This window comes from Dipodomys spectabilis, unplaced genomic scaffold (assembly GCF_019054845.1).
Source record: "Dipodomys spectabilis isolate Male_0828 unplaced genomic scaffold, ASM1905484v1 ptg000054l, whole genome shotgun sequence".
In the NCBI taxonomy this organism is placed as follows: domain Eukaryota; kingdom Metazoa; phylum Chordata; class Mammalia; order Rodentia; family Heteromyidae; genus Dipodomys; species Dipodomys spectabilis.
Window position 1 is genome coordinate 19,150,139 of NW_024870731.1, and position 25,790 is coordinate 19,175,928.

At 41.3% G+C, this 25,790-nt stretch overlaps 1 protein-coding gene across 3 annotated transcripts in view; it reads left to right on the forward strand.

Annotated features, from left to right (window-relative positions):
* Lrrc3b (leucine rich repeat containing 3B) overlaps positions 1–24,925 on the forward strand; it is an 87,107-nt gene extending 62,182 nt beyond the window's left edge. For all 3 annotated transcript variants that reach the window (XM_042680060.1, XM_042680062.1, XM_042680061.1), the window contains one exon: positions 23,606–24,925. In XM_042680060.1, the coding sequence (XP_042535994.1) occupies positions 23,767–24,546 (780 nt within the window). In that variant the 5' untranslated portion in view covers positions 23,606–23,766 and the 3' untranslated portion in view covers positions 24,547–24,925. The remainder of the gene's footprint in view (positions 1–23,605) is intronic.
* Positions 24,926–25,790: the final 865 nt, after the last annotated feature.

A 25,790-nucleotide genomic window follows, 5' to 3' on the forward strand; every position in this document is an offset into this window, starting at 1 on the left:
AGACCTAATTATCTGGGGTTTAAAGGGATCAAGGTTTATTTCTCATTATGTAATATATCCATCACGTGTCTAATAGGAGATCTGCTCCTCCTACTTACTAGTCCAGGAGGACTGAGGTGTGTTGCCCAGGGGTAAGGTGGGGGGTAGGAGTAGCAAAGTAACTCACGTAACTTCTGCTCTGAATTCATTGACCAAAGTGATTGGATGGCCAGCTCTAATGTCAAAAGGAGTGTACTACCTCCCCAAAGAAGCAGCAATGTCATGTTAAGCTGACCTCTGTAAGGGAGTGTGGAAACCTCAAGACATGTTCACATGGAAGGTGATTTCAGGATCCTGTTTGCAAGAATATGAGCAGCTTCAGTGTGGTAATACAGGAGGGAAGAAAGGGGAGCAGTATATAAAATTATGTATACATACACAAATACATATACATGTGTACATTTATCTAAATTTTTACTATCTTTAAGTAGCTATATAAAGGTGCTGCAATTCAACAGGTCAATTTATAAGGACAAGGCATCTAGTCCAAGCCTACTTATCCCCTGAAATGACTGGGTGTATGTGTATATGTACATACAGCTTTGTATTCTTCCATCTTATGATCATATCACAATTTACTTAGATATTTTAATTGATGGAAATTTCCTATCCTTCATTCCTGTATCTTCATTCTCTGAGCAGTTTTCCTTCTTTATTCCCTTCAGACTTAGGGTCCAAATGCTCTGTCTGAGACTATTTAGTGTTTAGGTGGCAGAGTATATAGATGTATTCTGTTGATAACTGAGTCTGGTCTCTCAGATATATCTTCCTCTGCTGACAAACATTCTCTAAGATTGTACTGATGACAGTGTCCTCAAATAGGATACACTGTGTTCCTAGGCGTAGCTGAAAAAGGCTACTTCTTGTTAATAGACTCAATCACAGTGGAAGATATTCTCAGATTATGCCTCTTGCTTTGCCCAGGGAAACTGCAAGCCTGTCTTCTTCTTGTCCTATTCCCAATGCTTGGGCATATTATAGATGCCATAAAGGTTTCATGAGTGATGACCTGTGTTTCTGTAACAACCTCAGCACTGTTTCTTCTCACAGAGGAAGCCAATATTCCTCCTCAGTTCCCAACAGAGTCATTTATTCTCGTCTGCATCCTCCATCTCTTCAACTTGCATTTTGCTTTGGTGTATTGCATTCGCCCTCTTCCTTTGGTACAGTTACTTCTTGTGTTCCATTCCTCTCCTCTGTGGTTGTATACCATCATATGTAAAGATAAATGTTCAATTCAGAAAAAAAAATCAATAACCTGTACATCCCGGACAAGGTGGGCAGACAAACTATGACAGGAGTTAAGATTTGGAATGCAAAAGACTTATCCAGAAATATCATGGGGATTATCATCGGTGTAAGGATTGGAGAGTTGGAAAGAGATACACGCCAACCCCACAGACAGCTTAAGTTCTAGAAATTACCCTTCAGGGCTGTCTTAAACTGGGCACAATGATCAATCATTGGGATTATGAGGTTTCTGCCAGAGAGAATCTCTTAAAGGGCCAACATAGACCCTTCACTTGAGGGGACCTTGGTGTGGTTTCAGGAGACTTACCACAGAGAAAGCTGGGAAATTGATCATCAGAGTCCACTTCCTTTCTATTGCATGAGTTTAGAGTGAAGAAGGAAATTCTCTCTGCCCCCAAGTTCTGTCTCCCAACCCATGCCATTCCATTTGTCTGAATGACAGTGGTTTTAGGGGGTCTTTATGTATTTTTCTTCCTACTCATTATCAGTGTTTATTTAATTGATTAAAAAATTTTCTTGTCAGTTTTGGGGCTTGAACTCGGGGTCTGTGCACTGTCTCTGAACTCCACTCAAGGCTAGCTCTCTACTACTTTGAGCCACAACACCACTTCTGGCTTTCAGATGGTTAATGGGAGATAAAAGTCTCATGTCCTTTCCTGCCTGGGCTGACTTTGAATTGTGATCCTCAGATCTCAGCCTCCTGAGTAGCTAGGATGACAGGTGTGAGCCACGGGAGCCCGGCTCCCTTCAGTGTTTTAAGGTATCGTTCACTTCTGTTTCGGTTGCCCTTGTTCTTTTAAGGAAACCTCCTTTTCTTTTTGCTGCTATGACAATCAGTGCATTCTCTGCATTGTAATTGCTCTAAATACAGCTCCACATTCCTTTTCCTCTAGTTCTGACAGGACAGTGTGCTTCCAAACATGAGTTTGTTTAATAAAATGTGGGCTACTCCGTGTGGCATGCTGCCCCCAAGCCTATCATTCCCTTTGGCTTTTCTTGGAAGAAGCGACTGCTGGAGAGAGCTCCTGCCTTCCTTCTTTCATCCTCCAGATCATTCCCTTGCAACCCACTCCACATTGCCTGGCAGCACAGAGAACAAGAATAGCACAGAGCACTGAAGCCCCCAGAAGAGCTGCAGCCTCCTCCCCGTTGAATACTTGGGAGCTGAGCTGCTAACAAGTGGCAGGATTGATTCATTTGAATTTCATCTCCCTCCATTTCCTCTTGTCTTTCCTCTGGTGCTGGTGATAATGAGCAGTGAAAATGACCCAAGATGAAGGAGACAGATGGGAAGGGAAGACAATCAGGCATTGAGATAATCCACAGCTTAAATAATCAGGAATTAGCCTCGGCTCCATCTCCTCCCACAGCTTCATTTCATTCCACCATGGTGGCCACTGGAAAGACAGACATTCTACCAGCTGCCTTCTGAAAGAGCCTTTTGGGATTTTTCTTCCTGCTTTGATGCTCTAGTGTCTCACTGGAGCCCCCATCTCATCATTTCCAAGAGAGGCTGAGGTGCTCCTGGAATACCTAGGATCACAACATGGAAGCTTTATGGTAATAACTTACTCATAAAGGGACGAATGTTTACACCACTGTGTAAACAGCCACTGTGGTACAGAGTAGAATGCTACTCTGCAGAGAGAACAAGCATCTGTTTTTTGTACAGTGTTACTAGAGTTTGAACACAGGGCCTTGTGCTTTATAGGTAGACACTCGATCACTTTAGCCACATTCCTCACCTTCTTTTGTTTCAGTTGTTTTGAATAGTGTCCAGATCCAACTATGGACTTCAATTTTGGACTTACCCATGCCCCTCACATTTTTGCCATCACAGGCATGGACCACCATTTTCTGCTTGTTTGTTGGCTGATCTTGAACTGCAATACTCTTAATCTCTGCCGCCAAAGCATAATCCACCATACCCAGCCCAGGCATACATTTTAATAAAGGACAACCGAAAGAATAATGCCAGGGAAAATATTCAGCTAAAAGAGAGAATGTTTTCTAGGACTAGCAAAGGATAATTAATGACTGCCCTCCCACCTCCCCTCACCGATACCTGGAATATACTTTTTCCACCACTCCCCTCCAAGTGCTGGTTATAAATCAACAATCATAGTCTCTACTGTAAATTATTGTTGGTTGCTGTAAACAGATGTGTCAGGATCTACATCTTAAGAATCTACTGTTTGGAATGTAACTGAAACAGCTCTTCCCATGACGAAGGCCTGAGTGACCAGAGTGAGTGCCAGCTGTTTCTGCAGCTGGAGCAAACTCAGTGCGTTCAGCTGGAGCAAGCTCGAAGCCTGCAGCTGTGAGGTGCTTGCCAGACTCTAGCAGCTGAGCACTAGAGCCTTGCCAACCCTCAGAGGCTCCATTCTCTAGGGATCCGTGATGATGTCTTCTCTTCCAAGCCTGGGTTAAAGAAGGAATTGCAGACACGTTTCAAGTGAAGCATCTCCTCAGTATAGGTTCAGTTTCTTCCTGACTCTCACTCTCTATAAATATTTTTACCTCGCTCCTCATTGACTGTGTGTTTCTGGGCCTGGAGGGCAGGTCAGTGTCATGGGTTTGGTGACAGTTCATTGGGAAGCTAGGACCATCCCTGTTGAACCACAGTGTCCCCTCAACCAGGCCTCACCTCCCACCAACTAGAACCATATCGGGATGGCTCTCAGAGAGCAGCAGAGACTCACCCAAGTCATCTGACCAGATGTCAGCTTTCATTTATTGGATGCTGCCTCTTCCATTTCTGTTTTTCTTTGGAATTAATTGTGCAAGGAGCTGCTCAGTTAGTGGCTCTCTCCAGCCCTTCCTCTTCTATTTCCATGTGGACAGAAGAGACCAGCAGTCAGCACTGGTCAAGGTTAGGAGCCGGGCCCTCCCTAGTCAGGCTGTGAGGTTCCTGAGATGCTCTGCCATGTTTTCATTGAGAAAACATGTGTGTGTCATCCGCCTGGGCTCTGGGATGGCCCACAGCTGTGACTTTCAGATGGTCCACTGGCCTGAACATGCAAGGTGGCTTTGCTCTTCCATCTGAGACATGAGGAATGGTAGCACCTAAAACAGAGAAAGAACATGAGCTGCTCTGTTGGGATGTGCTTCTGCTCAGCATAGCTGTTATTAAATCAAGGAGTTGGGGGGACCATGGCAGGTGCATTTTTGCAGTTCTCACAGTCTGTACCTAAGTAAAGATAATGTAAAAAATGTGGTCGCAGACCTGTGTGAACTGTGTATGAAAACTGACTATTTAGATACAATTGATAATGAAATCGGTAACTACCTGTCATCATGGTAACACTGTATTCTTGAAAAGTCATGTAGGCATTTAGCAGAGACAAGATGGAGATTTACTGTGTCAGGCTCTAGAAATGGCTGCTGTTTCCCCTCCCCAACCCTCGGCCCCCTGATTTTCTCAGGTTTACTTGGAAAGATTCCCTACCCTGTTCAGTTACCACACATGCTGACATGCTGGGTGGTTCAATGTGATATAGTAAATGTGAGGATGCAAAATACCGACTCGGATTTTTTTACTGATATGTTATGTCTGAGCCAGGAGATAGTGGAAGTCTTATTGCTTCATGCCGACAATTAAATGGGCTTAGAAAGTTTTATTTGCTTTGTTGTTGACAAAAGCTGAATCCCCAGGTAGCTGTTAATTTTTCCGGGTAACTCCCAGTAGGGAATCAAGCCAAGTCAGGGCTCCTATTTTTTTTTTTTTTTACACTTGTGCAATTTGAATGAACTGTACAGGTTGGAAAAGACAGGCCATAATCTCAGTTCTCATTTCCTTTATTGATAATTGGGATTTCTTTCCTGTGAAGAGAGGTTTTCCTTGGTTGAGAAAACCCTGTGTCTAACTGAGAAGGTAAAGGGCTCAGATGGAGAACAGAGCAGTAAGGACATTGATCCATTGATATAATTAGGTGAACAGGAGGCAACCTGGCTGGTGGTACTACTGTGCGAATTGAATTTCCATCGATAGAACCCAGGCAACTCCTCATATGACTTCCCAGGACTACAGATCTTTGTTAGTTTTGCATCTTTGTCTTCTCCTCTGAGACTTCTGTATATTTTTTTTAAAGTGCATAGCCGAAGATGATATAAATGAGGAGAATGTTGACCTGACATGATTCCCTTATGTGCTCATTGAGAAGATGAAATGTGAACAAAACGTACATTAGGATGCTAACCAGAAAAATCTGAATCTGAAATCTAAAGCAAATTGCATGAAGGCTGGAACTTAGTTTGCTGGGCAAGGGTTCTGGAAGGGAAGAATTATGAGAGTCTAAAGGGCTGCATAGGTTAGCAGGTAACTCTTGATTACCTGACTTTTCACTTTATGCATACTTGGAGCAATGAATTTGACTCCAGGCCTTTGTCCCTTATATTAGTTCTAACCAGCTTTCTGAAACTTTGGTTAGGAAGAACACCGGTTAGAAGGATAAGCTGAGGCAAGTGAGTTCTTGACTAATCTCTCACCAAAATTAGGAACTAGGCATCAGTCTCAGTTATACCAACCCAGGCACTTTCATGAGAATGTGTATACGTTCACAGCTCTAGACAAGGCTTATTGGGATACAAATGGCCAAGGTAAAATGGGGTAGAAGGAGAACTGCTTTGGGCCCTTCCAGTCTGAATAATGGAAATTGGGTTCCCATTAATTTAATTCAATCCCAATGCTGGCAGTGACTCTTGAACTAGCAAAATGCCATTTACTTCCCTTCTGTTATCATAAGGGTTACTGAGACGTGGCATTTAAATTCTTACTGCATCTCTGCAACCTTTGTTTCCTTAGTACTCAACTCTTTGATGTTTGTCTTTGTGTTTACTGTAGGACAACTTCTGAGAGCTAGAGAAAACAAACAAGCACACATACCTGCTCAGAACTGCCAAACCAGCTCTGTGCCAAGAATAGGTTTGGACAAAAATTGCTCAACAGGAAGAAATAGCTTACATTTATTGTGCACTGAAAAGTGCCAGGTTCTGTTGTAGGTACTTTACCTAAATGATCTCACATTATCTTTACTACAAACAGAAAAGTAAGAAGTGAAGTTTAATGGATGGGGAAAGCAAGGCAAGGTTACTGAAGAGACTAGGGTTTAAACTCAGTCAGTCTGAGTCGAGTCTGAGTCCTTGCTCTGAACCACTGGACTTCAGCGTCAGAACCTTAATCCATACCAGACACCGGGCTGAGCACCAGGATACATGAGTACATAGTATTTACATTCCTTACTCAGATTTAACCCCAGAATTGCTTATATATCTTCTGTATGTGGATGTCATTTGGGGGGCTGCAACAAATTGGGATACTAATGACTTTGTAGTCAATAATAATTTGGTTTCTAACCACAATGGAACCATTAATGTCCTTTAGCATTGAGCCTCTACAAAATTTTTGAATAATGTCTATACCCTACTTTTATTAAGAAGCCTATTCTTTCATTAGTTGTTAGCTTTATATCAATCTACTATCAATCAGGCCTTGTGCTAAGAAATAAATATGTTAACTCATTTGATTGTTAAAAATAGGCATACATGTTAATCAGCTTTAGCTACCTAAGAAGGCGTCTATGATTAGGAGCATTTGTTATTACTCACAAACCTGTAAGCATCTTAGTGGTTCTCTTTAGTCTAGTCAGCTGCAGGTTAGATAATTGTCTTTGATGATCCAGACTGGGCTTTCTCATATGTCTGGAGTATGTCAGGTGTAAACTGGGATGCCTCCTCTGGAGCAGCTCGATTGTCCGTTGTGTGGTTCCTCATCATTCAGTGGCTAGCAAGGCCTTTGCATCTCTAAATGGCCTCTGGGAAGGATTCTAAAATCAAAAGCAGGAATCATACAGGTCTTGTGGAGAGAACTGCTTAGTGTCACTTCTGCACTTGATATGCTCAAAGCAAGACCAGAACGGACTGGATTTAAGGACTGGTAAAGGAACTCTACATCTTGATGGGAGAAGATTTAACATTAGACTGTAATAAAGCATGAGTAATATAGGATGATAGATAAGGGAAGTCATTTTTGGAAACAATTACCAAACCCATATGAAAAAACTATTATCATAGTAATTTTATATATGAAAATGTCGAAGTCCAGTGCTAAATACTAAATCCTTGGTACCAGAGGGAAGAGTGAGGGCAAATAAGAAGATGAATGTGGATGAATTTGACAAAAAAAATTTGAAAATACTGTACAGAGGGACAATTACATGGGCAAGATAATGAGTACATTTCTTATCAAGCATTGTAGCCTCCTTTGTTTCCCCTTCCCATCCCTTCCCATCTCCCCCCGCCCCTGTCTCCCCACCCAATCCTCCTCCCCCCCTCCCCTCCCCACCAAAGTTGTAAAGGATATTTTTGATATAACGACTTGTACATCTCATTGTTGCAATGGTTGACAAAAAATTTTGATAGGTAGTATGAAGGAATAGCTAGAACACTTACTGAAATTGTTTTATGTGAAGGGGAGAAGGTATAAAGAAGAGATGGGAGGGGTGAGTTCGATTGGGGTACGTTATTTGTACATTATTTGTATGTGTAAATGTTACAGTGAAATCCTTCCTCCTACAACTAATATACACTAATAAAAATGTTTTTTGAAAAACCCAGAAAGCTGGTAAATGTCAAATTGCTACCAGTAACTAGTAACTAGCAAGTGACAGAGTCACAAAAAGGAGATTACACAAACTTTTTAGACTTGCTAGGCAGGCATTTTACCACTTGAACTATGATTCCATCTGCTTATTGTTTAGATAAGTTCTGGCTTTTTGCTTGGACTAGTCTGAATATACGTTCCTAGCTAAGACAACAGGTATTTGCTATTACATCTAGCTTTGTCTCCTGACTTGAGGTCTTGCTTTTTTTTTTTTGTCCTGAGCTTTGTTTGGAACCTCAGTGTTCCAAATTTCCAGATTTCAAACACCCAAGTAGTTAGAATTACAAACATGAGCCACTGCACCAAGCTAATCCTTTCTTCTTTTTTTTTTTTTTTTTTTTGCAATACACATACATTCGACAGCTGTTTTTCATGGAAATCACATAAAGGAATCATTTCCCCCTAGTGACTGTTCTTGGGAGAGAAAATAGAGAACTGTTGCCAAGAAAATGTTACAGGAGTAGCAAATTAATAGGCTTTTTTAATATGAATTTTTAAATAAGTTTTTTATTGTGAAAATACTGTACAGAGGGGTTACAGTTACATGAGCAAGGTAATGAATACATTTCTTATCAAACATTGTTACTACACACAACTACACAACTACACACCTGCTTACCCCTGCCTAAATGGTAAAGTTCTTTTTTCAACACAGTGTCTTGATGAAGTACCTAGGACCCTGCTTTTCTGTTCCACTGTGTTGTGTTAGCCAAGAAACGAAGAGTTTTAGACCCTGGTCCCTCTCTGATGTTAACCAATATGTCCAAGGTCCACAATAGCTAAAATCAGAAGAAAGTGGTCAAGCTACCATTTCCCTACAGAGACCAGTGTGGCTCTGTGTGGTTTTACCTTTGATGCTGTGGGCTTATATTCTACACAAACTGACAGACACAATCAATTCTCCCAATTTAAAGTCATTATCCTCATTCGCTGGTTCTCTCAATGAGGTAAAATATGGATGTTATTGTCTCAGTTCATTATCGCTTATGATAAAAAGAAATAGAAAACAACCTAAATGTCCACCACATAATGCAGAAAAAGGTAAAATATAGAATCTCACTCACTAGGTTTCTAACAAGTTGTGATCATTTTGGAACTTTAAAAAAGGATACTCATTATTCTTACCTATGCCAAAATGGCAACTGTAAAAATGGCATGGATATGCCTGGAGGAGTAGGAGAAAATTGAGGGTGGGGGGTAACAAGTTTGACAAGAAATGTACTCATTACCTAACTTATGTAACTGAAACCCCTCTGTACATCACCTTGACCATAAAAAAAGATAATTGGTTTGTTGCATGTTTGAACTTCAGAAGTCTTAATTTATAAAGTAATTTTAAAGCATGGCATGAAGTCACACACCTATAATGCCAGCTAATCAGGAAATACAGGTAAGTGGATCATAGATCAAGGCTGGCCTGGGCGATTTACCATGAAAGCCTGTCTAAAAAACTAAAATCAAAAGGATTGGAGTGTTATTAAAATGATAAAGTTCTTACCTAACAGGAGCAAGGTGCTTAGTTCATTCTTTAGTTCTTTTTTTATTTTTTAATTTTTATTGTGAGAATACCGTACAGAGGAGTTACAATTACATGGGCAAGATAATGAGTACACTTCTTATCAAGCATTGTTGCCTCCTCTTTGTTTCCCCTTCCCATCCCTTCCCATACTCATCCTACTCCCCCCCACCCGGTCCTCCCCCAACCCCTCACCAAAGTTGTAAAGTTCTTTTTTTGACATAACGACTTGTACATCTCATTGTTGCAATGGGTCCACCTGTATCCCTAGTTACATTCTTCAGTTCTTAAAAAAGAAAAGAAAAAGTTCTAGCTGGGCATCAGTGGCTCATGTCTGTAATCCTAGCTACTCAGGAGGCTGAGATCTGAGGATTGCAATTCAAAGGCAGCCCTGGCAGCAGAGTCCAGAAGACTCTTATCTCCAATAAACGTCTAAAAAAGCTGGAAGTGGTGTTGTGCTTCAAGGGGTAGAGTGCTAGCCCTGAACAAAAGAAGCTCAAGGACAGAGCCCAGGCCCAAAGTTCAAACTCCAGGACTGGCCAATACAACACATGCACACACACACACACACACACACACACACACACACACACACACACGCGCACACCATAATACTATTCTTAAAGTCATATATTAATAATCCACAGGAGCTAATCTCCATTGTAGACTAGAAAGATTGGCAGCCCTCTACAGTCAGTGATCAAAATATTCTGCTAAATTGACTCTATCTGCTTAATTTTCTTTTCCTTTAGGCAGTACTAGGACTTGAACTCGGGTCTTTGAGTTTTCTAGGGAGGTATTCTACTACTTCAGCTGTGCCTATAGCCTTCATACTTTGGGTATTATTGAGATGTTGTCTTGCTTTTAGCCTGGATCTGCCTAGACCTAGATCATCCTATTTATACTTCTCTTCATTAGGAACACAGCTGAAGACGACTGCACTCAGCTTTCTCTGTTCAGAAGAGATCTTACAAACTGCCTGGTCTGACCTAGCACTGAGATCATCCCAATCTCTTGCATAACTGGGCTGACAGGTGTATTTCACTATATCCAGCTGATGTGGAGATGAGGGTCTTCTGTCTAATTTTTTGTCTAGACTGGCCTTAAACCACAAGTTTCTTACTCTCCCTGATTCTCCGATAACTGAGATAATCCTGTGTCTCACTTCATGGAGATAGCTCCTGTATGAACCAATTACCCAACACAGCTGCCCCCAGCAGTGATTTTTCAATCAAATGTGAGTACAGATAACTCTATGGCTCCCAGGCCTGTAAGGCACCTGCTAACTAACAATCCTGATCTCCCTTATTTTCTCTTTCAGCCTGGTTTAATCCTACATCTCTAATAAAGATCATTTTCAGATGATTGTCTAGCTTTATTTTAAAACAGATCAATGATTTCATCTGATGCTTGAGCCAAAGAAGAATATGTCTATACCACTCCTCTGCTATATATATATATATATATATATATATATATATATACATATGTAAAATATATGTTATACATGATATATTATATATAAAATTTCATTTATATATGTATGTATGTATGTATTTATTTTGTCATGGGGCTTGAACTCTGGGCCTGGGCCTTGTCCCTCAGCTCTTCAGCTCAAGCCTAGTGCTCTACCACTTGCGCCACAGCGCCACTTCTGGTTTTCCAGTGGTTGTTGGAGATAAGTCTCATGAATTTTGCTGCCTGGGCTGGCTTTGAACTGCGATCCTCAGATCTCAGTCTCCTGAGTAGCTAGGATTACAGGCATGAGCCACCAGCTGCCCAGCATTCCTCTGCTATATTGTATAGTGGTCTTTTCCTAGAGTCTTTTTTTTTTTTTTGCCAGCATTAGGGCTTGAACTCTTGACTGCATGGTTTCACAGCCTTGGCATTTTTGGTCAAGGCTGGTGCTCTTCCCTGTAAGCTACACCTTTGCTTCCAGCTTTTTGTTGGTTAATTGGAGATGACTCTCACAGACTTTTCTGTTCAAGCTGCCTTCAAACTACAATCTTGAGATCTGAGTCTCTTGAGTAGCTAGGACTATAGGTGTGAGCCACAGATACTTGGCTTCAGAATCTTTTGAAGGTTCTGAAATGTGAAGTATTTTCCAATCTCTGCTAATAGTGAATTATCTTTTACTGTATCAGAAAAGACCCATTTTGTAAATGTGTGTGTGTGTGTGTGTGTGTGTGTGTGTGTGTGTGTACTTCTTTTGGCTTCCAGGAAACTTGGAACTAGAGTGATTTAGTTGCAGCCAAAGCTCTCCAGCTCTAGAGATGGGAGTTAGACAAAAATGCCTTCAAGTTCTATTCTTTTGTTGATCTTAGCTTCCTATGGATGCTATAATAAATGACCACAAATTTTGTATGTTACACAGCACACAGCTCTTTTCTCATAGTTCCAGAAGCAGAAGTGTGAAATTGGTTTCAAAAGGTTTGTGGATACTCCAACTAGAATTCCTTCATTGGAGGAGAATTTCTTCACTAAGTCTCTTTTAAAACTTAAAAGGTCTCCTACACCTAACTTCTGTGGGAAAACTTTGAAACTTTCAGGCAAGTTGAACAAGCATTATAATGAGCTCTTGCATGTTTAATCCTTATGTTACTCTTTGCTGGTTCTATCTCTCTACATAGATGCAGTTTGGTTTTGCTGAGCAATTAAGAAGTTGCGATTGTGTCAGGTACCTGTGGCTAATGCCTGTAATCCTAGCTACTTTAGAGGCTGAGCTCTGAGGATGGTGGTTGGAAGCCAGCTCAGGCAGGAAAGTTCAAGCCCTATGACAAGCACATACATACAAAATAAGGTTATAGTTGTTACAGCAGTTTATCCTAAAATGTATCTACACGCATCTACTATGAATAGGAAGTTCTCATATCATGATATAACCCCAAGAAGCTTACATTTGTTGCAATAAGATCTAGCATGATGTCAGCATTTGAATGCTTCCCATTCTTCCAATAGCATCCCTTTGGCTTTTTTGTCTAGTCTAGAATCTTATTTCTTCCATTATCTTTCCAGTTAATATACAAATTCTGCAGCCTATTTTGGTGCAGTGGTTATTTCATTTGTTTTGTTTCCAATTTTCCTTCAATGACTTCTCACAGAGCCCATACTAGTCATTCTGTAAAATGTCTCCAGTTCTAGATTAGTCAGAGTTGATCCTCGAGCCACAAAAGCAAGGAAAACATGAGTGATTTGCTAAGGTCCTAGAGTTCATTCCTTAAGAACTCCACATTTAACTCCATTTTCTAGACTGTAGTTTTTATCTCCATCTTGTGCTTAATCCACCTGGCCAGTGAATATGATCATGGTATGTAATGTCAGAAGGATGATGTAGGGTTAACTTTCTGAAATGGTAACTAAAAACCACTCATCCTACACATATCTACAATGAATTCAGCTTAAGTCTGGGCTTTCTATAAACAGCTTTCAAGTTATCTTGGACTCTTTTGAGTGTTGGGGAGATGAACTTATGTAGATTATAATTTTAAAGTTTGCAATGCTCTCGCTGTTAGAAATGTCATGGGAACTTGCTGGGGCACAATAATAGAGAAGCAGAAAGAAACCAAAGTGGCCCTTTTCCCATTTCATCTCCTCATAAACCTGTAGCATGGTGTGTAATAATTACAGATATTTGCTAAGACATGGTAATATCCATACCCTATGCTGGATACCCAGAGAGGGTTGATTACTGGTTGGGTGTTTTTTTTTTAATGTTTTAAGTTTTTGTTTGTTTCTCCAGTGAATTTCTGGGTAAGAAGAATTTGTAAATCGATCCTGGAGCTTTCCCAGATCATGTAGAAAAGAGGAAATGTATGCAGAGAAATCTGTTTTTTTTTTTATTTAATTTAATTTTATTTGTGAACATACTGTACAGAGGGGTTACAATTACATGGGCAGGATAATGCGTACATTTTTTACCAAGCATTGCAGCCTCCTCCTTTGGTTTACCCTTCACATCCCTTCCCAGCCTCCCCCCTCCCCCCCAATCCCAATCCTTCTGCTTCCCCCCCTTCCCCCCCCCCCCCCCGCACCGACGTTGTAAAGCTCGTTTTGGACATGACAACTTGTACTTCTCATTGTTGCAACAGGTCCACCTGTATCCTTAAACAACTGGTTTTTCCCCATCTCCTCCACAAGTTATACTGACATCAAATATAGTGAAAGCAGGGGTTATACTGTGGGGGAGGGACATACAAAGCAACAAAGAGATAATCTTATAAATGCGTTAGAAACACATGCATGAAAGAAAAAAACTTTAAAATACATATCTAAGGGTTCATTTTCCTGACATCACATTATCTGACCTTTTCCACTTGACTCATACATATACTAGATATTGCAAATAAGGGAAACCATGGGACCTATGTTTCTTTGGGCCTGGCTTACTTCACTTAATATAATTTTTTCCAAGTTTTTCCATTTCCTAACAAATGGGGCAATGTCATTCTTTCTGATGGAGGCATAGAATTCCATTGTGTATATATACCACATTTTCTTGATCCATTCATCTACTGAGGGGCATCTGGGTTGGTTCCATATCTTAGCTATGGTAAATAATGCTGCAATAAACATTGTTGTGCTGGTAGCTTTAGTGTGGTCTTGTTTGTAAACATTTGGGTAAATGCCCAAAAGTGGGATTGCTGGGTCATAGGGGAGTTCTATGTGAAGTCTTTTGAGGAACCTCCATACTGTTTTCCAAAGTGGTTGAACAAGTTTACATTCCCACCAACAATGAAGTAAGGTTCTTTTCTGTCCACATCCCCTCCAGCATCTGTTGTTGTTAGAGTTCTTGATTTTTGCCATTCTAACTGGGGTGACGTGATATCTCAATGTTGTTTTGATTTGCATTTCTTTTATGGCTAGGGATGTTGAACATTTCTTCATGTGTCTATTGGCCATCTTTCTTTCTTCTTCAGAGAAGTTTCTCTTTAAGTCTTTCGCCCACTTATTTATTGGGCGGTTGTTTCTTTGAGGATTTGTTGTTGGGTGGTTTAATTTTTTGAGTTCCAAGTATATTTTAGATGTGAGACCCTTGTCCGTTGTATGGCTAGTAAAGATCTTCTCCCAATCCGTGGGCTTTCTATTGATCTTGCTAGCTATGTCACTTGCCCTGCAGAAGCTCTGCAACTTTATGCAATCCCATTTGTCCAACCTTTCTTTGATTTGTTGTGTTTCTGGGTCTCTATTCAAAAAATTTCGGCCTGAGCCAAGGAGACCTAGGGTTTCTCCTATTCCATCCTGTAATGTTTTCAGAGTGTCTGCTTTGACTTCAAGGTCTTTGATCCATTTGGAGTTGATTCTGGTGCAGGGTGATATATAAGGATCTAGCTTTAGTTTTCTACATGTAGTTAACCAATTTTGCCAGCACCATTTACTGAAGAGGCTGTCTTTCTTCCATTCTATTGTTTTAGCTCTCTTATCGAAGATTAGATGGCTATAGGTCTGTAGGTTCATTTCTGGGTTTTCAATTCTATTCCATTGGTCCTGAGGTCTGTTCTTATGCCAATACCAAGCTGTGTGGCTTTATAGTAGAGTTTGAAATTTGGTATTGATATTCCTCCAGCAGTGTTCTTTCCGTTGAGGAGTGTTTTTGCTATTCAGGGTCTTTTATTGTTCCATATGAATTTTTGGATTGCCTCTTCTATTTCCTTGAAGAATGAGGTTGGAATTTTGATAGGTATTGCGTTGAATTTGTAGATAGCCTTGGGAAGTATTGCCATTTTCACGATGTTAATCTTTCCAATCCAGGAGCATGGGAGGCTTTGCCATTTTTTTAGTTCTGTGTTGATTTCCTTTTTCAAGAGAGAAATCTGTTTTATACTGTTTATCTTAAGGACTTATTCTCTAAAATTATTTTCAAAAATGGAAAAACCATTCTTGAATTGACAAATGTGGATCAAAAAGATACCTTGTCTTTTTTGTGTATGTGCCAGTACTAGGACTTGAACTTGGGGGCTAGGGTGCTGTACTGTAACTCAAGACTGGCTCTCCACATCTGGTTTTTGCTGGTTAATTGGAGATAGGAGGTCTCAAAGACTTTCTTTCCTGGGCTAGCCTCAAAACTCCTGAGTAGCTAAGATTATAAGCAGGAGCCACCTGCACCTAGTGATTGCTTGTCATTTTGATAAAAGGGTCTATTTCAGAGTGCACTTTAAAGAGAAACTAACAAAGGAGAAGGTACCCTGGATTTTTCCAAACTTTGTAGGAAGAGGTCCATGGAGAGCTAGTCTGACACTTAAAACTCAGCACTTACATTTACAGATTCTCCATATCAAAAACAACCAGTAAGAGATAAAACAATGCATGTTGAATGAGAACTGTTTAGGGGAACATCTGGGATTTAACTTTTGCCCTGCTTTTATCAATTGTGTGCTTTTGAGGAGTTCTTCTGCAGGAGTTACTCAAGTGTCTTAAAATAGGAGGAAAAATATCCCTCTGTGGATGTTTGAGAGACAACCAAATGAGAGCATATTCATGAACATCACAATAGGTTACATTTACAAGGTAAATTTTTGGAGGATTGTTTTGTGCTAGTCCTGTGTCTTGAACTCAGGGCCTGGGCTTTGTCCCTGACCTTTCATGATCAAGGCAATCTCTCTACTGCTTAAGCTCTAGCCCTACTTCTGGCTGTGGGTGGTTAATTGGAGATAAGAGTCTCATAGACTTTCTTTCCCGGGCTCGATTTGAACCACAATCCTTAGAACTCAGCCTCCTGAGTTGCTAACAGGAATACCAGTGCCTGGTTCTTTCCTTCTTTCCTTCCTTCCTTCCTTCCTTCCTTCCTTCCTTCCTTCCTTCCTTCCTTCCTTCCTTCCTTCTTTCCTTCCTTCCTTCCTTCCTTCTTTCCTTCCTTCCTCTTCTCTCTCTCTCTCTCTGTCTCTCTGTCTCTCTGTCTCTCTCTCTCTCTCTCTCTCTCTCTCCCTCTCTATCTCTCCCTCCATCTCCCTCTCTCTTTCCCAGAGATTAGGACTCAAAATCAGTACCTGGCACTTTCCCTCATTGGCATTCTACCAACCTCACGTTTAGGGCTTTTTATGTTTGTTTGTTTGTTTGTTTGTTTTTGTTTTGTTTTTTTGTTTTTGCCTGTTGTGGAGCCTGAACTCTGGGCCTGGGTGCTGTCCCTCAGCTCTTCAACTCAAGGCTAGCACTCTACCACTTGAGCCACAGCGCCACTTGCGGCTTTTTCTGCATATGTGGTACTGAGGAATCGAACCCAGGGCCTCATGCATGCAAGGCAAGCACTCTACCACTGAGCCACCTTCCCAGCCCCACGTTTAGGGCTTTTGACGTGAAAGCATACTGCAACCTTTTCTTTGCCATCCATTTCTCTTTAACAATATGCAACAACTACTTCATGTGGAATGCATCCTGGCTCTTGTTCCCTATTTTAGTGGAGTCAGTTGCAAAGGAAAAAGAAATACAGCAGTTATAAAATGGTGTGCCGTGCTATGTTGCATGGAGGCCAAAGGACTTAAGTTTTTGCTTTTGACATAGAACACTGCTGTCATGACAGGTCACATAACCTCCCTGGGCCTTGATTTCCTCATCTGTGCAGAGGTCACAGTGGCTCCCTCTATGGTGGTTGGGAGGATTTGTGCAAATGGCATATGTGTAGCCACGGAAAACTGCAACTTCACCTCCCCCTCCACTCTTCCCTGTCTAATAGTCTTCCCCTCAGCCCTGGTGTATGAGCCTCGCAATTCTGTGCCTAGTCTAAGATAAGACATTGTCCTGACATTATTTTAAGCCAGAACCACAATTAATTCAAACAAAAGCAAAAAATCAAGTTCCATCACTTATATTTCTAATGCAAATGTCTACCTAAAACACTGCGAAATAGGCTATATATAATATCCAGCTATTCTCCATGTTTTGTTGCTGCACGCTCAAACAATGGACAATGGTAGGCTGCTCAATTTTTCCTTTCTGTCCCTTTATTCGCTCCCATCTTAGGTCAGCATAATTGGGTATCAACTGCTTTGGAGATGACCATGCATTGCAAAGAATCGTGGTCCCTGGGCCTGGTGTTTTTCTCCTGAGACTCTTTTTACTACAGCTACTCTATCTACCTCCCTGACTCTGACTGCGCATGCCTTTAAGATGGCTTCTTCTTCAACCTAGGTACTTACCCTTAGTCTCTTGTTGCTGAGACCCTTCTGCTTTACCAAAGAATCCTATAGAACCCAAGATGCACCCCTTGGGGAACATCTCCCCACTGGAGACTATATATGATCCATAGGAAATAGTTTCTATCATTTATTTACACACGAGGGGAGGGGGGGTTCACTCCAACTTTAGAGCACTACATAGCTCCACCGCCAAACATCAGGCTTATGCTTCTTAGTCTGAAGCACTCTGTTCACTTCCAGTTCCAAGGGTCATGTGATAAACTCTTCCCACAAGGAAGTGATGAGATAGATAGCTCCAGGCCCTTCTTATTGTTCATTATACAAGATGTTAGTCAAAGAACACATTAGCCAAGTATCATACGTTAACTCCTCACCTGCACTCCTCACTCTACAGACATTTAACCAGGAACCTGCCTAGTCAGAACTTCAGTTTTAGCATCTTGTTACATGGGTTCATTACAATAAGTGCCTGGAATATAATAAATGACAAGAAAACTAATGATGAAATGAGAACTGACCTTAACTCATTTCATTAAACATTTATTAAACTTTTATCATGGGCAATGTGAAAACACAAAAATAAGTAAGAAATGCCACAGGTCCTTCCTTCTGGTATCTTCTCTTCTGTTAGGGAAGACAAACTGGAGTATTTAAAGTTGCAATTGATATAACATCAGAGGTTAGGGTATAACAGAGGGAGTTTAGAGATTCCAGGTACTCCCTGCCTTAACAATTTGGATTCATCCTCAGATTACATTCCATTAAAAAGTAAAGATCCTTATCAGTTTGCATCCTTGACTAAATGATGCAGCTTTTATAATTTTTGAGCCTAATTACAATGAAACTGGATCCTAAATGTAGACTCCACTCTACGTTGAGAGCTGTTCAGTTAGGATGGTTTGTGGAAAATTCATGTGGGATGTAGTGTCATTTATTATCAACTTCCTATACATTGATCTGTGTCTGTGAGGAAGTGTGTGATGATGAGCTTGTCACAAAAATCAGGGCCATTGACTCTTTTCTATTAGTGGGAGGATATGACTTGCTATTTGGAGAATGGAAGCAAAGAAAACTTGGACACAGAAGTCCAGGAGGAAGGCTTTTGCCATTTTTCAGAACAAGATGGAGGTTTGAAATAGGAAAGAGGCCCAGGGAGTATAAAATATGAGAGATGGCAGAAGGTGACAGTGAACCCTTTTCAGAAATCAGCAGGAAAGAACAGGTAGTGTATGGTGGAGGGGACGGTCACTGGATGCAGTTGAAGGGTGAAAATTATGATTTTAGTTTTAGATACACCCCAGTTGAGGCTCTAATGGCCTCTTCCTCTGTGGCAGGTTGTTAGGAGTGGAAATGCATGAAATTTATGATGAAACTCGGTGATAAAGATGTGAATGTCAACCAACATTTGCCAAAGCAACAAAGGAGGAGAAAAGCCACCTGTGCAATTCATTCACCTGAATTACTTAGTCCAGATTCAATTTCCCTGATATTTCTTGGTCAAGGATTGCACAGATTGGTAGTTTATATAATCCATAGTTAATTTAAAAAAATATATAATGATACAAATAAATCAGAATATGTAATTTCTATAATCATGAAGCTAATTATGGAAATAATTGCCTTGAAAAAGCCAACTTTATCAACTTTAGACTGGTTAAATGACAATGGAAAGATGTAACGATGATCTATTCAGAATTTTCTCTAGCAGGAAAGTCAACCAACTACCCCCCTGGCACTTGGCAGAGACTCAAAGGCAGACAGATATATATAATCTCTTTATAGAGTGGAAAATCAAGGAAAGCTTCTGCTGAGCCCTGATTGGAGGCTGTCTGCCCAGGAAGCTGAAGTTGGACTAGACAGAAGCAGAATGTGCTATGTGATTGGTTGAAGTGTAGTTAGCTTTCTCTACTTGATCCTAAGTTGAAAGCAGAGACAAAAGTTAAGGAAAGCCACTAAAGAGTCCTTTTTCCTAGAAGGGTAGAATTTGTTTATAGTTTGTGATTTGTTTGCAAACTTGATTCAAAACAGAATAGAAGACGTTTTAGGTTTCTGAGCTCTTGTTCAGCATTTGTGCTGGATGATAACCAGACAGAAGAATGTCCGCCTCCTTTTCTTTGCCCACTTCCACTTCTCCCTTTGCAACAGCTTGTGTGGATCTATGCTGACGGAAGGTTATATCCATCCAATAATCCCTATGGAAACTGGCTGTGTGGTATCATGTGGTATCATGGAGTAGAGAAGTAGCTCTCTTCTGTCCTCCCTTGTGAAGGTGAACTTGATTCAACATCTTTTTTTTTCCTTTTTTTTATTGTGAAAATACTGTACATAGGAGTCACAATTATATGGGCAAGATAATGAGTACATTTCTTATCAAGCATTGTAGCCTCCTCCTTTGTTTTCCCTTCCCATCCCTTCCCATTCTCCCCCCCCCCTCTGCCCACCGCCTCCCCACCCAATCCTTCCCGCTCCCCCCCCCCCCACCAAAGTTGTAAAGTTCGTTTTTGACATAACTACTTGTACATCTCGTTGTTGCAATGGGTCCACCTGGGTCCCTATTTAAATGATTTGTTTTTCCCCTTCCCCTCCACAAGTTATACCTACATCAATTACAGTGAAAACAGGGGTTATACTGTGGGGGAGGGACATACAAAGCAACAAAGAAATAATCTTATAAATGTGTTAGAAACAATCGCATGAAAGAAAAAAAACATTTGAATACATAGGGTTCATTTCCATAACATCACTTTATCTGACCTTTTCTGCTTGACTCAGACATATACTAGATATTGCTTGATTCAACATCTTTGACTTGATGTCTAGACCATCTCCTGGACTTGTTTGGGTCAATTTTTGTTACTAAAGCAACAGACATTTATTACTTACAGTTTTGAAAGCTAAGAAGTCCAACTTCAAGGTGGCTCCCAGAAGACTTGTAAGCACTTGTTCCCTGGGCCGCGTTAGCCATCTTCTCCCTGTGTCTCCACATGATAGAAGGGGCAAAGCAGGGCCAGGTGCTAGTGGCTCATGCCTGTAATCCTAGATACTCAGGAGACTGGTTCAAAGTTGGCCTTTTCAGGAAAGACTATGAGTCTCTATCTCTAAAATAACCAGCAGAAATCCAGGCTAGAAGTGTTACTCAAGTGGCAAAGCACAAGCCACAAACAAGTTTGGGGCCCTGATTTTAAATGTGGTATAAATACATATGCACTGGATAGATAGGGAGTGGGGGGTCTAGGAACTCCATTATTAGGGTGCTAATCCCAATAATGAGGGCTCTGCTTCTCCACACACGTTCACATTGAGGATTCAATTTCAATATATGAGTTTGTGAGAGACCACATATTCAGATCACACCACCTAAGGACTCTACTGCCCACATTCTACATCTCTTGTCACTTTATCAGGTCTAAGGTAAAGACCACGTCACAGTGACCTAGCAGTCTAGCCGATTGGAAGTTTTCTTGTTCTTTTAGCAAACTTTATAGAGAGAAGACCCAGTATTTAACTTGAGCATAATTTCTGTGGTGGAAGATAGACTCTGTATTTGTACTCCTAACAAGTTTCCATCCAGTGAGTAGATGGCTCAGCTGGGGCATCTGTGACCTTCTTGGAGTCTATACTTGTGATGTTTGCCAAGTCTACCACATTGGCATATAAAATCAGTGGATACCAACTTCTATTACGTCTCTGTTTTAAAAAAAATTATTAGAATGTCACTTGAATAACTTATCCTCAAAGAACGGATAGCAAAGATCAAAGCTGATACACCAACGACTTTTAAATTGTTTACTATCGCTTCTAGATGAGGCAGAAAGAAGCCCATGTCCCCGCACATTTTACAGTATGAATTATTGAACACTTCTACATACACATAAAAAAGAAAACGACTACTAACCATAATCTCAGGAGAAAGGTGAAGCACCTTCCAGAGGAGGTCCCCAAGCTTTTAGTAAGTTAGTAGGTAGCTGATTGCAGACTTGGTTAATGAAGGTTCCTTGGTTGACAGAGGCTCTCATTATTCCTCCATTGTCCTGTCTGTTATGTCCTTCTCGTGAGCGCCTCCCACCGACTCTTGCTTTGTATTTCTGCTTGTTTCTCAGAATAATGTCTCTTCTATACTGCTCTGATCTAGATACTTATTAGAGACCCCACCCAGGTGCTACACAATGCACTTTTGAAGGAAAAACGTGAGACGGACAGGACACTTCATTGCAAATGAATGAGGGATGACTTTGTAAGATTAGGGATCCTTCTTTAGCATTTTCTGGCATTTAAGGGATACAGTATTCCAAAAGCACATCCTCTCCATCCTGCTTGCTCTTAATCTCATTTTTTCCATGATTAACAACCCAGTTCATGATGTTTTCAGCTCACATTAATCATCTCTTCTGTGAGTTGGTTAACATTTGGATCATTTCCCTCTGTATTTATCCATCTGGGATCTTCAGAAAAGATAAGTTTGCATAAAGTCATTTGTTGCTCACTGTATAGCAAGAGTGAATGCTTGCCTTGTTTCTCAGGTTCTGTAAGGAAAAGCTGAAATCAAGGATCCCTCTAGGCTGGAAAGAAGGATCAGGAATTAAGATCCACAACATAACAGCATCTGAGATCCTCCCAAAGCAATGCTCGTTGGGTCCTATGTTCATAGAGGAGATGTGATGGAAAGAGAGCTGTGGGGGTAGTGAAAGAGTTAGGAGATGAATGAATCAGAAAACAAACTTTCATCTGAGATCTGTCTGTGTACCTACCAGCTGTTCAACCTTGGGCAAGTCACCTAATATCTGCAGGATCATTCATCTCCTACATGAACTTGTTGATTGCAAAGTTATGCCTTTCCACTCTGTATCAGAGGGTACTGGGAGGGTTAAATTATATTTGCATCTCTGCTTTCTGTCATTGCATACAATTTATCATTTTATTTATATCACTTACGTTTGTAATTGAGTGTAGTTAATTTCTATTTTTTTCAATGCTTATAGTACTTGAAAAGGGGAAAACAACTATTGGGGGAATTCTTAGAAGCTAGTATTTCTTATTTCAGTAGTAAAAAGAAAGTCTTACAGGTGAGTGTCATACTTGAAATTCTGCTGTACAGGGAATACATTGTTTAGAAAATAGAATCTTTTGAAAATTCAGTTAAGGGCTGGGAAGATGGCTCAGTGGTAGAGCGCTTGCCTTGCATGCCTGAGGCCCTGGGTTCGATTCCTTAGCACCACATAAGCAAAAAGAAAAAAGCCAGAAGTGGCGTTGTGGCTCAAGTGGTAGAGCGCTAGCCTTGAGCTGAAGAGCTGAGGGACAGCGCCCAGGCCCAGAGTTCAGGCCCCATGGCCGGACCCAAAAAAAAAAAAGAAAGAAAATTCAGTTAAGAGCCTTCTCCCAGGTATAATGTAATCTCAAGAAGTCACAGGGAAGTGACAATCTGGGAAGTTCTTGGTTATCTGTCCCCCAGAAACATCGTATGGTAAAGGTTGGAAAGCATTTGTTCATTTCTTAACTCAAGTTAAAGATCATTCTTCTTTAGGACCAGTATTCCAAACTGGGTATCCATTCAAAAGCCAAGACAGACATTCCTGTCTATGGTCGTTAACCATGAAGTCCTGGTATTATTTCTCATTGTTGTCCAAGTGCAGGGCTAAATTGCATTAATACATCTGCTACTGCAGGAAGGGCAAAAGATGTAATTAAATTTTATTGCCGTAGAATTTAGAAGGAGTCTAAGAGGGGAACAGCAGAGACGAGAGAAATCGAGACTGTTGCCTTTAATTCCAGCCAAAAACAAGGTGACAGGAGTTTGGAAAGGTTGTCTTTTATTAACAGCCCTCTCCCCGGCACCTGGGGATTTGAGCAGGAGATTCCCATTCCACAGGCAACTCCCAGTGGCCTCGATGGAAATTGCCTGCATAACGAACCTTCCTTCCCAACTAGCACACCAGATACCTGAGAGACTGTTTAATTGCAATGCATTTCCCTTTGCAAAAGAGCTAATTGCATCTGCTTCCCTTTCCGTAGGCTCCCAAGCAAAGACAAGAATAATGAAGAGACGCGTGTGTTAGCCACGACCTTTTAAAGCCCCACAAGAAGGAAATCGACGGTGTGGACAGAGCTGGAACCGTTGCCACACTAGTTGGAGTAAATGAGGAATGGACTTACGATTATGCTGACATTCCAGCATGAATCTGGTAGACCTGTGGTTAACCCGCTCCCTCTCCATGTGTCTCCTCCTACAAAGTTTTGTTCTTATGATACTGTGCTTTCATTCTGCCAGTATGTGTCCCAAGGGCTGTCTTTGTTCTTCCTCCGGAGGCTTAAATGTCACCTGTAGCAATGCAAACCTCAAGGAAATACCCAGAGATCTCCCTCCTGAAACAGTCTTACTGTATCTGGACTCCAATCAGATCACATCCATCCCCAATGAGATTTTTAAGGACCTCCATCAACTGAGAGTTCTCAACCTCTCCAAAAACGGCATCGAGTTCATCGACGAGCATGCCTTCAAAGGGGTCGCCGAAACCTTACAGACTCTGGACTTGTCTGACAACCGGATTCAGAGCGTGCACAAAAATGCCTTCAATAACCTGAAGGCCAGGGCCAGGATCGCCAACAACCCCTGGCATTGTGACTGTACTCTCCAGCAAGTGCTGAGGAGCATGGCGTCCAACCACGAGACGGCCCACAATGTGATCTGCAAGACGTCGGTGTTGGACGAGCACGCAGGAAGACCCTTCCTCAATGCTGCCAATGACGCCGACCTTTGTAACCTCCCTAAAAAGACTACGGATTATGCCATGCTGGTCACCATGTTTGGCTGGTTCACCATGGTGATCTCGTACGTGGTCTATTACGTGCGGCAAAACCAGGAGGACGCCCGGAGACACCTGGAATACTTGAAATCCCTGCCAAGCAGGCAAAAGAAAGCCGATGAGCCGGATGACATCAGCACGGTGGTGTAATGCCCACCCTGGCTGCGGTGGAGGAAGGGGGTAGTTGGCCAGCGCCAGGAAGAAGACGCGGTGTGCTGCGCCCATTCATTGTCAACATTTTGAAACTTTGTATTCCAGTTCCTTTCGAATCGCATCACTGTTGAACTAACCGTTCACAAATGGTTCAACATAACTATTTTAGTTTAGGTGATCTATCTCCACCCACCCCCAACTTCCTCCTCCCGCCCCCCACCTTAATTGTAACCCTCCCTTCCCAACACCCCCCCCCAACCCCACCCCACCCCGGCGGTTATATTCCTGAGTAAGCTACTATTTGATTGTTAGTTAGTCCCATCTCACTATTTAATAATGAAATTTATTTTTTTAATTTCAAAACCAAATAAAAGCTTAACTTTGAACCATGGAAAATAGAGTGCCTTACTGGTCAAGAAAGCAGAACGAGATCATTCCACAACGTGTCATGTCCATTAGCCTGTGAACCTAAACGTCTATGGGATTGCAAGGTGTATTATCTTTCTTGAGTAGGGGGAAGCTGTGGCTGAATTATTCATCTGCCTAAGTGTCTGTCAGACTTCAAAATACCCAGCTGTCGCAATCCCAGGTGGTTGTAGAAGCGAGACATCCTGCAGGTGTTCTCCTTGGAATGCCTTTTGCATTTGCTCTTCAAAAATAGGTACATTAGGCTATGAGACCAAATGTTTACTGTGCTTCTACTCCATGCTAGACATGGTGGAAAAGAAAAGGATGGCACATCTCTATCCTCACGATTACCTCTGCTAGACAGGGATGTGTAACTAATTTAGAAATAGCTGTGCCACAAAGGAAAGGCTTAACAGTCAGATTGGATTGCATGAAGTCACTGTGAAACATGTGGCTATTATTATTATTATCTATAAACCCTCACTACCAGAAAAGGACGTGACTCTTATTCATGTGAAAGACTTATTGGGTATCCGAACTTGAATTTGAGCTATATCTTTCCTTTTCCAAGAAATGAAGTCTTCTTATTGGTAGGCCCACTGAGTTGGTTTATAGATGTGTACTTCACATATTGAGCAATGCACCTACAAGCTGGGATGGCTCAGGCCTGTAAGCCTAGCTTCTCAGGAGGTTGATATCTGAGAATCGAGGTTCAAATCCAGGCAGGAAAGTTCATGAGACTCTTATTCCAATAAACTATCCCCAAAAGGCCAGATGTGGAGCTGTGGCTCCACTAGCCTTGAGAACAAAAAGATCAGGCAGGGACACTGCCC